Consider the following 13,448-nt stretch of genomic DNA (forward strand, 5'->3'; position numbering starts at 1 on the left):
TTGGAGAGACAAAATGCTGCAGCATAGAAAGGGTTAACTAACAAATGCACAATCAGTTGTTAGAGACCAGAGACTTTGGATACAATCAGTGTATGTTTTTTTTGCCTTAATGTTATCAAATATCTTATTATATAGTGTGAGTGTTTGCATCTTTGCTGTGGGGTAGGGTGGGGTTCCTCTATCCTAAGCTTCTGGATGGTTTGGCTACTTTGGTGGCAGCCAGGGGCAGGGGGAGAGAGCAGGTGGGCATAGTGAGTACTAGTGATTCCAAGTTGCAGGGTTGTACTGTGTGGCAAGCTGACAGTGAGAACTGGTGAAATCACAAAGATTTTCCCAGCACTTGGTTTATTTCTGAAATTTAGCAAATAAGAAAAACAATAGGGACCACTCACCAAAAGTTCTCAAGTTTGCGCTCCCAGTGCAGCCCCATTACAGATAGCTGAAAGTCTCCTCCCGCCTCTGGCATTATAGTTCTTTGTGCACATCCTCCTGTATCAGTGTGGATTAATCTGGAGAACCTGCAGCAGGGGAGAGGGGATTCCATGCAGGAAATTAGTTACGTAGGAGATGAAAGAACAAAAAATGGCAAAGCAGTGGTGGATGAGGCAGCTCAGCGATTAGCAAAGGCAGGAAGCTGCTCCCACCCCAGGACTGGAAGGACTCAGGGAGGAGACACGTCTACCAGAGGGTCCACCCTCCAGAGCAGAGTCTGGGAGCCTGGCTGCTGTCAGAATGGGGATCACAGGGCAAATATCCAGGCTCTGTAGACTCCTCCTGTCTTTCATGCCAGTGACAATGTTGTGCCATCTGCACTGTGTTCACCTGCTTCTGACTCAGCACCTTCCATCTCTACCAGCAAGACAGTAGTATGTTCTATGTATATACAACCACATCCCTACACCTTTTGCAAATGGGAACTCATACAAGGTGCCTGATCTACCCTATGTTAATAGAGTAGATTTGCCTCCTGCTTGGTATTTCTTGTCATAATCCGCTTGAAGCATTTATGGAAAGCACCACTAAAATTCCATTATGATGTTAACTTTATGTGAGTATTGACACATACTTTGTATGTTGTTTTTCAGTCACTAAGTTGTGTCTTTTTGTGACCCCATGGACTGTTGCCCACCAGGGTCCTCTGTCTGTGGGGATTCTCCAGGCAAGAATACTGGAGTGGGTTTCCATGCCCTCCTCCAGGGGACCTTCCCAACCCAGGGATCAAACCCAGGTCTCCTGCATTGCAGGTGGATTCTTTACCTTCTGAGCCATCATATGACCAATTATCAAATTTCTCTTGTATCAAACTATGCAACATTATAAACTAAGATGTTTTGTTCTTCTTCCAAGAACTTCCAAGACTTGCCTATGGAAAGACTGTGCACCTTGGCAGAGTCATTAGTAGTTAGGGGCTGGGTTAAATTTTTATTTGCTATTTGCCAAAGAATGCTCAAACTACCACACAATTGCACTCATCTCACACGCTAGTAAAGTAATGCTCAAAATTCTCCAAGCCAGGCTTCAGCAATACGTGAACCATGGAATTCCAGATGTTCAAGCTGGTTTTAGAAAAGGCAGAGGAACCAGAGATCAAGTTGCCAACATCCACTGGATCATTGAAAAAGCAAGAGAGTTCCAGAAAAACATCTATTTCTGCTTTATTGGATATGCCAAAGACTTTGACTGTGTGGATCACAATCAACTGTGGAAAATTCTGAAAGAGATGGGAATACCAGACTACCTGACCTGCCTCTTGAGAAACCTGTATGCAGGTCAGGAAGCAACAGTTAGAACTGGACATGGAACAACAGACTGGTTCCAAATAGGAAAAGGTGTACATCAAGGCTGTATATTGTCACCCTGCTTATTTAACTTATATGCAGAGTACATCATGAGAAACGCTGGGCTGGAAGGCGCACAAGCTGGAATCAAAATTGCTGGGAGAAATGTCAATAACCTCAGATATGCAGATGACACCACCCTTATGGCAGAAAGTGAAGAGGAACTAAAAAACCTCTTGATAAAAGTGAAAGAGGAGAGTGGGAAAAGTTGGCTTAAAGCTCAACATGCAGAAAATGAAGATCATGGCATCTGGTCCCAGCACTTCATGGGAAATAGATGGGGAAACAGTGGAAACAGTGGCTGACTTTATTTTTTGGGGCTCCAAAATCACCGCAGATGGTGATTGCAGCCATGAAATTAAAAGATGCTTACTCCTTGGAAGGAAAGTTATAACCAACTTAGACAGCATATTAAAAAGAAGAGACATTACTTTGCCAACAAAGGTCCATCTAGTCAAGGCTATAGTTTTTCCAGTGGTCATTATGGATGTGAGAGTTGGACTGTGAAGAAAGCTGAGCTCCGAAGAATTGATGCTTTTGTATTGTGGTATTGGAGAAGACCCTTGAGAGTCCCTTGGACTGCAAGGAGATCCAACCAGTCCATCCTAAAGGAGATCGGTCCTGGGTGTTCACTGGAAGGACTGCTGCTGAAGCTGAAACTCCAATAGTTTGGCCACCTCATGTGAAGAGTTGACTCATTGGAAAAGACTCTGGTGCTGGGAGATGCTGGGAGGGATTGGGGGCAGGAGGAAAAGGGAACGACACAGGATGTGATGGTTGGATGGCATTACCAACTCGATGGACATTAGTCTGAATGAACTCTGGGAGATGGTGATGGACAGGGAGGCCTGGCGTGCTGTGATTCATGGGGTTGCAAAGAGTCGGACATGACTGAGCGACTGAACTGAACTGAACTGAACTGATGACCATGTCAATATCATTAACTGCTAGGAAAAGTAGTGTGTAGTGATCACATTTTTTTTTTTTATGAAAGTTCCTCCTACCCTTCTGAAATTTATCCATTTTTCATTTGATTAGTTTATGTATATAAAACCATCAATAATTCTTTCCTCATTCAGCTGCTTTTCAGTACTGTTTTCCATGTGGCCAAAGGGCATGGGTAGTCTTCCTAATATAACTTTTCCTGGAGCCCTCTCTCAGAATTTTTATTGCTCTGGTTGAGCAATAAGAACTTCATTGAACAACACTGAAGAACTTCATTGTCACCAAGAACTTCATTGAACAACATACTCACTATTTTGTTCCACTACCTTCTGCCATTTTCCAGGAAACTGCATAATTCCATCTTTTCAAAATTTTTTAATTTTTTGAGTAAAGAACTGTTCCAGATAGCTTTTACAGTTTTCCAGGGAATTGAACTTTTTCCATTAAGAGAATTTTGTAAAGACTGAAATAAATGGAATTTCAAAAGTACAATGTCTGGTACAATATGGGGGATCAGTCAGAACTTCCCAGCCAATCTGTAACAGTTTTTTTGCGTGGTCATCAAAGAAACATGTGGTCTTGCATTATCCTGATGGGAGATTATGCATTTTCTGTTGACTAATTCTGGATGCTTTTCATAGCTAGCTGCTTTTGGTTGGTCTAATGGGAGCAGTATTTGTTGGGATAAATCACTTGGTTTTCCTGAAGGAGCTCATAATAGAGGATTTCATTGCAATGCCACCATATACACATCATCACCTTCTTTGGATGAGGACCAGCTTTTGGTGTGGTTGGTGCTGGTGCATTTCGCTTGCCTGAAATCTATTCTGTTCCACAGTATTGTATAGTATCCATTTTTCATCACCAGTCACAATTTGTTTTAAAAATAGAACATTTCTGTTACGTTTAAGTGGAGAACTGCGTGCAGAAATATGGTCAAGAAGTGTTTTTTTGCTTAACTTCTGTGAAACTCAAATATCAAGGTGATTAACATAACCAAGCTAGTGCAAACGATTTCCATTCAATACTTTGAATGAAATATTTGAATATTTTGAGTATGTCAGCTGTCTCCTGCATGGTATAGCGTTGCTTGTTCTCAATGACTTGATGTGATCTCTATCAACTTCAACTGGCATACCTGACAGTAGAGCATCGTCCAACAAGAAATATCCAGCACAAAACTTTGCAAGCCACTTTTGATACATTTGATCAGTCACAGCACATTCTCCATACACTGCACAAATCTTTTTCTGCATTTCAGTTGCATTTTTACTTCTCTTGAAATAGTTAAGCAAAAAAAAAAAAAAAGAAAGAAATAGTAAAACATAATGGGCCAAAAATTTTAATATTAAAATGGCTACACAAAAATTCACCAGTTTAAAGTTTTTTAAAATGCATGCTGATGTGACAGCTGTCATAATACAATCTTAACGACATTGTTTTGAATAAAGTTAAAGACAACTTAGTGCTGCTAGAGCCATTTTACAGAAAAAACAACACACTTTTTGACCAACCCATATTGAGAATGACTTCTTTATATAAAGTGCTCCTTTGCTTGCTGAGCATTACTGAGATTCTTTCTTTATCAATTGAAAATGGAGATATTAGTGGAGATTCAACTTATTTAAAGGGCCAGGTCTGCCATATACCTACGTAGCTCCCTTGTGGAGATTAATGAGATATAGTCAATTAAAGCCAAGGGTCATAGTGAAAACTTATAAATGATTAAAAAACTTCATATACTGGATACTCTATAAAGTATATTATTTTAATAAGTTAATATGCGTCATGAAGTTTTCACTTCATGTGGGTGCCTTGTCATTTCACCTACTTAAAATCTGTGGGTGTCTAAAGGCAACTAAAACTACTTGAAACTCCCAAAGAGATATGATTGGATGAAAAGGCCTCTAGGGCAGGATGTCTTAAAATAGGCAGGAGGAAAATGTGGGTTAATTTGCATATCAATGAATATTATATTATTTTCTCTGTTTTCTGTAGCATTTGGCATACTTTATTGAAATGGGTATGTTTTTATAAACTTTAATTTGCAGGAATTAAGAACCCCAACCCTACAAGGCCTTTCCTTTACTGTCAGGCCTGGTGAACTGTTAGCTGTGGTTGGACCTATGGGTGCAGGAAAGGTAAGTTGTGGTGCCTTTCGGCAGCTTGATGCAACACTACAGTCCCTATTAAATTCTCAGAGTTGATCCCAAAGCTGTGTGTACAATGTTTCTTTTTAAACATGATAGTTTATTGAAATTGAATAACAGTAAAATAATTACACTGAAACCCATCTCTGTATTGCCTCAGTTTTGGCCCCACACATCCATCTTGATTCTCAGAAAGTTTTACATGTACACAGTGTATTGATTCCTTATAATTTACAATGTCATATAAGAGATATTTGGTAAGGATTGCAGTGAGTGCCATGAAACTTGCTGAGAAGAGCATGGAGAGGCCTGGCATAGTTTTCTCATGGGCACAGGAGTCCTGAACAGCCATTGGAGCACCCAGGGACCTTCTGAGCCAAAGTGTAAGTTCATTCCACAGAGGGATCTATAAAGATTTACCCTCTTGAGAAGTTTTTGATGATCGTCACACTTGTGGAATCTCCATGATGATTATAGTCCATATCTTTCATTAAAAATGCTATTCTGTTGTCCTAGGTTTACATTGTTTTAATAAGTCGTGCTGGGAGCCAGCATGAGGAATCCTGCCCATGGCAAAGGTCATGTGGAAGGAAGCCCGACAAAACACAAAGGCGTGATCTGGCTTCAGGGGTTCCCCCTGGGTTTTCCTGAACACCTACCCACCAAAACCAGAGTCTGCCTGCCATCGTACTGTGCTTTCCACTCTTCTGACATTCTCTAGAAAAAGTTAACTCAGGGCTTCAGTTAACAGTTTCCTGCATATGAAAAGAATGCTTCAGCTCAAACCCCTTTGATGGCTCTCTAACTTGCCTGACAGGTTCCCCCGGACTTTTACAATTTGTGAATTGCTTACAGCTCCCCCCCCCCCCCCCGCCCTGCCACCCCCCAACCACAAGAGGCACACAGCTTAAAGCATATTAAAGATACAGAGCCTTTTCTAAAGAGCTAAAAATTATATTGGTAACGGGTTTTCACTGTTGACTCAATGACTACTGCCAGGCCTCCATATTCTTTATCTTTTAGGCATCTGAAGGATATTAATCAATGTAATTGGGATATAGAAAAAGGAATATAGTAGTTTTGATGTTAGCAACACTAGACTTTTGAGTTAGTTACTTTTCTCTTTGTTATAAATCACTGTACTCTTTACTTGTTATAAATTGTTGTATCCTTGCTATGTAAGAATGTAAATTTATTTAGTGCTTTCTGAGAGTGGCACCAGACTTTGGGAAGAACAACATTTTTAAGACAAATAGTCTTCTGGTTGACCAACCCTTATCAGAAAAGGGCCATAAAATGTTAATTGGCCTTCTGGCCAGAAGATGATGTAAATCACCTAAGACTTGTGTATACAACTAGGTATGCAGAGAGAAAGCCTGGTCTCCATAAGAGTCAGGGCTGCTGATGCTGCATAATTTTATATTATTCATTGATCTCTATGTACAAAAAAGGTATAAAAGGCCTTTCTGGACAATAGAGGAGGGGCCAGTCACTGGACTGGTTTCCCCCATGTCTTCTTTACTCTATATTCAGGCTGAATTTCCATCTGGAGTGGGGAGGCTCGCCATGTCTACTTACTTGCCACGGCTTCTAAGATCCATGAGAGAGGGAGCCCAAGGCGGGGCACTCTCTGCTATTCAAATGGACGCCGGAGGCCTAATGTAGATGGTGAAATCCCTTGTCCGAGGTTTTATTAGCCTTCCCCGTAAACCAAGTTATTCAGCCTCTTTTCTGCACTAAATTTTCCTTCTACACTATTCTTTCCTAATCTTTCTTTTATATTTCTAAATAAATAAGTTTTTCCTCGCCATGCCATCCCTTCGAATTACCCTGGATCCACCGGGGCTGGACCCCGGCAAAGTCATCCATGCTCATTCTTTTTTTAAATTTATTTTTCAATTGGAACATAATTACTTCACAATGTTGTGTTAGTTTCTGCTGTACAACAAAATGACTCAGCTGTAAATATGTATATGTATATGTATATGTGTATATATATATATATATCCCCTCCCTTTTGAACCTCCCACCCTCCCCCCATCCCACCCTTCCAGGTCATCACAGAGCACTGAGTTGAACTCCCTGTGCTATATAAGCAGCTTCCTGTGCTGAGCTGTGCTTAGTCACTCAGTTGTGTCCAACTCTTTGCTACCCAATGAACTGTAGTTTGCCAGGTTCCTCTGTCCATGGGGATTCTCCAGCAGAAATACTGGAGTGGGTTGCCATGTTCTCCTCCAGGGGACTGAACCCAGGTCTCCCTCCTAAAACAAGAACAATATGATGTTAGGACGTGTTCTAATTTCATTATTTTACATGTAGCTGTCCAGTTTTCTCAGCACCACTTATTGAAGAGGCTATCTGTTCTCCAATGTATATTCTTGCCTCCTTTGTCAAAGATAAGGTGTCCATAGGTGCATGGGTTTATCTCTGGGCTTGCCATACTGTTCCATTGATCTGTATTTCTGTTTTTTTTTTTTTTTTTTTTTGTGCCAGCCCCATACTGTCTTGATTACTATAGTTAGTATTATAGTCTGAAGTCAGAGAGCTTGATTCTTCCAGCTCTGTTTTTTTTTTTTTTTTTTTTCCTTCTCAAGATTACTTTGGCTCTTTGGGGTCTTTTGGGTTTCCAAACAAATTGTAAAAATTTTTGTTCCGGTTTTGTGAAAAATGCTATGGGTAATTTGACAGGGATTGCATTGAATCTGTATATTGCTTTGGATAGTATAGTCATTTTCACAATATTGATTCCTACAGTCCAAGAACACGGTGTATCTGTTCATGTCATCTTTGATTTCTTTCATCAGTGTCTTACAGTTTTCTTCATTTTGGTCTTTTGTCTCCTCAGGTAATTTTTTTTCCCTAAGCATTTTATTCTTTTTGATACAATGATGAATGGGATTATTTCCTTAATTTCTCCTCTGACTTTTTGTTGCTAGTAACGCAATTTTTTTTCTTCCTTTGAGAAAGATCTTTATTAGTTTTGTTGGCAAGAAGACAAAACTTTCCTTCAGCATCCATTGCAAGAATGTCTGCCTCTGGTTTACTTCTTTGTTTATTTATTTTTTGCTGCATCTGTGAGGTATGTGGGATCTTCGTTCCCCAACCAGGGGTAAAAACCATGCACCCCACAGTGGAAACACAGAGTGTTAACCACTGTACCACCAGGGAAGTCCTGCCAGTGGTTTCATACTGGGGAAGTACTTTTCTTTGACTTTTCATGCTATAAAAGGAAAGGAAAACTATAAGGAAAACAGTTCTAATTAGATGTATCTAGAACAGCATTTCTCTAGGTGTGTTCTATGGAACTTTTATTTTAAAAGTTTTCATGGCTTCCCCAGTGGCTCAGATGGTAAAGCATCTGCCTACAATGTGGGAGATCTGGGTTCGATCCCTGGGTCAGGATGATCCTCTGGAGAAGGAAATGGCACCCTACTCCAGTACTCTTGCCTGGAAAATCCCATGGATGGAGGAGCCTGGTAGGCTACAGTCTATGGGGTCACAAAAAGTCGGACATGACTGAATGACTTCACTTTTACTTTCACTTTCATGGCCACACAAATCTGGGTAAATGCACATTATGTTTTCCTTCTTAGTGCTTCATGTTGTACAGTTGAAAACAGCTTGTTGGGAATTTGGACATCTCATTAAAGGAAATTATTTATGTGACAGCTGTTCAGGATGGACAGAGACATGGGGACTTCCTTTTCATTACAGTGGCCCCTCTATGAAGTCTGGAGGTTGCAAAGGCTCTTCCAGGAAGCTCTGAGCATTTCCTCATGTGACTTGACTTGGTCCCATTAGTGCACATGTAGTAAAGGTGCAGCCATGTGCTGGAGCAAAAGATTCGGATGTGAGGCAGACCCTGATGCCTCTGCCCTCCAGAGGCAACCAGATTCCTGGGTGAGACCGATACACAGACAGATTATTTCAGCTTAGTGTGATGTGGACACACACATACCACATCTATGTGTTGTTAAAGATTTAAAGTAAATATGCAGCTGTCAGTTCAGTTCAATTCAGTTGCTCAGTTATGTCTGACTCTTTGTGACCCCATGGACTGCAGCATGCCAGGCCTCCCTGTCCATCACCAACTTCCAGAGTCCACTCAAACTCATGTACATTGAGTCAGTGATGCCGTCCAACCATCTCATCCTCTGTTGTCCCCTTCTCCTCCTGCCTTCAATCTTTCTCAGTATCAGGATCTTTTCAAAAAAGTCAATTCTTCGCATCAGGAGGCCAAATTATTGGAGCTTCAGATTAAACATCAGTCCTTCCAATAAATATTCAGGACTGATTTCCTTTAGATGGACTGGTTGGATCTCCTTGCAGTCCAAGACACTCTCAAGTGTCTTCTCCAGCACCAGAGTTCAAAAACATCAGTTCCTTGGTGCTCAGCTTTCTTTATAGTCCAACTCTCATATCCATACATGACTACTGGAAAAGCCATAGCTTTGACTAGACGGACCTTTGTTAGCAAAGTAATGTCTCTGCTTTTTTTTTTTTTTTTTTTTTATGGTTTGTTAAATAAGGTTTATTGTTAGCTTTATTGCCTGTAGTCTATTAGATGCAACTTTATTGTGCCTTTGCAAACAGAATACATTTCTTAAAAAAAAAAAAAAAACTGATCAAGATTTTCCATACATATAGCTCTATATGATAGATTACAGTGCAACACTATTGTTACATAATTATAGAAATACTATAGAACCCAAGAGCACAGGGTAAGCAAAAGAAATGCAATCCTGAGCCATCTGAAAAAGATGATCCAATGAATCCTTTTAAGTGTAGGTTTAGAAAACATGGAGATGGGGAAAAAAATACATGCACACTGCAGCCAGGAGCCAAATACATTAAATACCTGTTCAGCGAGACACAGGTGGGGGCAAATGGTGAATTTCAGACACATGCACACTCACTCATTCTCCCGTTTCCTCTCCTGCTACCCTCCCATCCCCGGTACATTCACTCCCACCCCTTCCCAAAAGAAAAACATCAGGCACTAAGTCCTAGTGAACCCCACATCTGCCTTGCTGGAGAACATTAAGTGACTGCTAAATAAGAGTGTAGGTCATCACCCATAATAGCAAACAAAGCATGTGCTGTAAGCCAATTCCAGCTGTTTCTGCCTCTTTGGAAGTAAATGAAGCATATGCTCACTACAGTTTAAAACTGTAGGGGGAAATGTCTTGAGAACTACACCATTTTCTCTCCCTACATCTTGAAGTAAAATCAATAGCAGAAAAACCTGCCCTAAAACTAACTGCCTCATCTGCAATTAAAATACATTTGTCATTCTATTTTTGGTATCTATTCAATTCTCCTTCAATAAGCACAGTTTGTGAAGTTTGTATCTGTTTATGGTAAACACCACTGTGCCACAAAACACCTGCCATCGCTGGACGGCCTTACAAAGCACCAAATCTTCTGCATGTTCTTTGCCAACAACATTTCCTCAAGACCACAGCATTCTAGTGTTCCCAAAGATGATGCAAGTAGAGATAAGTAATGAAAGGTATTTGGTTTGTGTCTTCACCTTACACAGCCCTAGCGATGAAGTTAACCAAACATGCCTCCATGCCTTCCCTGAAATTAACCTGAGTCAGCTGACTAAGCAGACTGGCCAGCCTGTCAATCCACTTAATCAGAGATTGAGCTGGAAAACTGGAGGGTTAATGTCTACCAGCAGCTTGTCTTGTGCAGATAAACCAAGAGTTCTTGGTTTTTGCAAAATCTACTGTCCCAGAGGGTGAAATCACAGAGGTGGAAAATAACTCACAGCATACAATATACTGAACTTAAACTGCATAACCTGTGGGACTACTTGGGAGAGAAAAAAAAAGGATCTTCATTCCCCACATAATGAGACGTGGGATGTCTCTGCTTTTTAATAAGCTTTCTAGGTTGGTCATTATTTTATTCCAAGGAGGAAGTGTCTTTTAATTTCATGACTGTAGTCACCACCTGCAGTGATTTGGGAGCCCCCCAAAATAGTCTGTCACTGTTTCCACTGTTACCCCATCTATTTGCCATGAAGTGATGGGACCAGAGGCCATGATCTTAGTTTTCTGGATGTTGAGTTTTAAGCCAACTTTTTCACTCTCCTTTTTCACTTTCATTAAGAGGCATTTTAGTTCTTCACTTTCTGCTATAAGGGTGATGTCATCTGCCTATCTGAGGTTATTGATATTTCTCCTGGCAATCTTGTTTCCAGCTTGTACTTCATCCAGTCCAGCATTTCTCATGATGCACTATATATATAAATTAAATAAGCAGGGTGACAATATACAGCCTTGACATACTCCTTTTCCTATTTGGAACCAGAGCTGTACTTGGTCTGAAACAATAAAATGTGTAAATCTAGATGTGAGATGTGTACACAAGAGAGTGATGATTTCCTTTAGGATGGACTTTTGCTCTTTGGACACAACTCACTTCAGAGTTCTTTTAATAATAGTCTTTGGATATATTCTTCACATGTAGCTTTTTAATAATAAGTATTTGTCAAGTAAAGGATACCTGGATGCAGAAACAACTATCCGAAACGTTGGATATATGAAATACACATCCTGCTGCACTGCTGTGCTAGTTAAGAATGTTAAACATTCTTAGCTAGTCTTTTCTGAGTATAATTTTTCATTTGGGGGAAATTCTGAGTGGCTTAGGTTGTTATAGTGTTGTATTAATGTTTCTTATCAACCATTAGTAGTACGTGGACCAATGGGGTTCTTTTCTCTTTTTTTTGCAGTTGCCAGGGATCTACTTCATCCTGTTCTAAATGAAAGGGTTCTATAGTGTATCAAGTGCAATGGTGGGGTCTGCTGTATTACGGGTCTTGTTCTATCCTGAGTGCTGCCTGCTCATGTGTGTGTGTTGCCATCTGTTTCAGTCGTCACTGTTAAGCGCTGTGCTGGGGGAGCTGCCCCCAAGCCAGGGACAGGTCAGCGTGCATGGGAGGATCGCGTATGTGTCCCAGCAGCCCTGGGTGTTCTCAGGAACTGTGAGGAGTAACATTTTATTTGGGAAGGAATATGAAGAACAACGGTATGAAAAAGTAATAAAGGCTTGTGCTTTGGAAGAGGTGAGTAATGACTTTTGAGTTGCATATACTTAAATTTCAAATAATGATAGTGTTGGTTTAAACTACAGCATTTATTAAAATTTTGTTTCAAATTTTGAAAGATTTCTGGATAAATATATACATGTAACCCAGCTGTTTCATGCCAATGTAATAGCAGCACTTACAGAAATGCCTTTAGAAAGTAGTGTGTGGTTTTTAATTTTATAATGTTTTATTCACTTTTTAATTTCTTTCTTTAATGAATGATTACCAAAATTTACAGAAATAGTGTAGTATAATGAACTCTCATGTACCACCCCCAGCTTTAGCCAAAATCAGCTGGTGGCCAGTTTTGCTGCATCTCTACCCCTGCCCCCTGCCAGCCCCACCCCTACCCCGGAGTATTCTGAAGCAGATCCTAGACATCAGATTTGTTCATCTGTAAACATATCATTAGTTTTCTCTATAAAATAGGATAGCCTTTGGGAAAAAAATCACCACATTATTTCACCTGAAAAATAGCTCAAACTCTTGAATATCATCAAGCTTCTAGTCTGTGTGTTTTTTTAAATTAATTTATTTATTTTAATTGGAGGCTGATTATTTTACAATATTGTAGTGTTTTTTGCCATACATTGACAAGAATAAGCCATGGGTGTACATGTGTTTCCCACTGTGACCCTCCCCATCCCATCCCTCAGGGTCATCCCAGTGCATTGGCCCTGAGCACCCTGTATTATAAATCAAACCGGGACTGGTGATTTGTTTCATATATGATAATTTACATATTTCAATACCATTCTCCCATATCATCCCACCCTCGCCCTCTCCCACAGAGTCCAAAAGACTGTTCAATACATCTGCGTCTCTTTTGCTGTCTTGCATACAGGGTTACCGTTACCATGTTTCTAAGTTCCATATATATGCGTTAGTATACTGTATTGGTGTTTTTCTTCCTGGCTTACTTCACTCTGTATAATAGGCTCCAGTTTCATCCAGCTCATTAGAACTGATTCAAATGTATTCTTTTTAATGGCTGAGTAATAAATTATGAAAGAGATGGGAATACCAGACCACCTAACCTGCCTCTTGAGAAATCTGTATGCAGGTGAGGAAGCAACACTTAGAACTGGACATGGAACAACAGACCGGTTCCAAATAGGAAAAGGAGTACGTCAAGGCTGTATATTGTCGCCCTGCTTATTTAACTTATATGCAGAGTACATCATGAGAAGCGCTGGACTGGAAGAAACACAAGCTGGAATCAAGATTGCTGGGAGAAATGTCAATAACCTCAGATATGCAGATGACACCACCCTTATGGCAGAAAGTGAAGAGAACTAAAAAGCCTCTTGATGAAAGTGAAAGAGGAGAGTGAAAAACTTGGCTTAAAGCTCAACATTCAGAAAACTAAGATCATGGCATCTGGTCCCATCACTTCATGGGAAATAGATGGGG

The 13,448-nt window shown here is 40.3% G+C and overlaps 1 protein-coding gene across 1 annotated transcript in view; it reads left to right on the forward strand.

The window, feature by feature from the left end:
* LOC101106781 (ATP-binding cassette sub-family C member 4-like) overlaps positions 1-13,448 on the forward strand; it is a 321,113-nt gene that overhangs the window by 138,398 nt on the left and 169,267 nt on the right. The window contains exons 10-11 of the mRNA XM_042254990.2: positions 4,835-4,924; positions 11,820-12,011. Coding sequence (XP_042110924.1) covers positions 4,835-4,924; positions 11,820-12,011 — 282 coding nt within the window. The remainder of the gene's footprint in view (positions 1-4,834; positions 4,925-11,819; positions 12,012-13,448) is intronic.

The sequence above is a fragment of the Ovis aries genome, chromosome 10, assembly GCF_016772045.2.
Source record: "Ovis aries strain OAR_USU_Benz2616 breed Rambouillet chromosome 10, ARS-UI_Ramb_v3.0, whole genome shotgun sequence".
In the NCBI taxonomy this organism is placed as follows: Eukaryota; Metazoa; Chordata; class Mammalia; order Artiodactyla; family Bovidae; genus Ovis; species Ovis aries.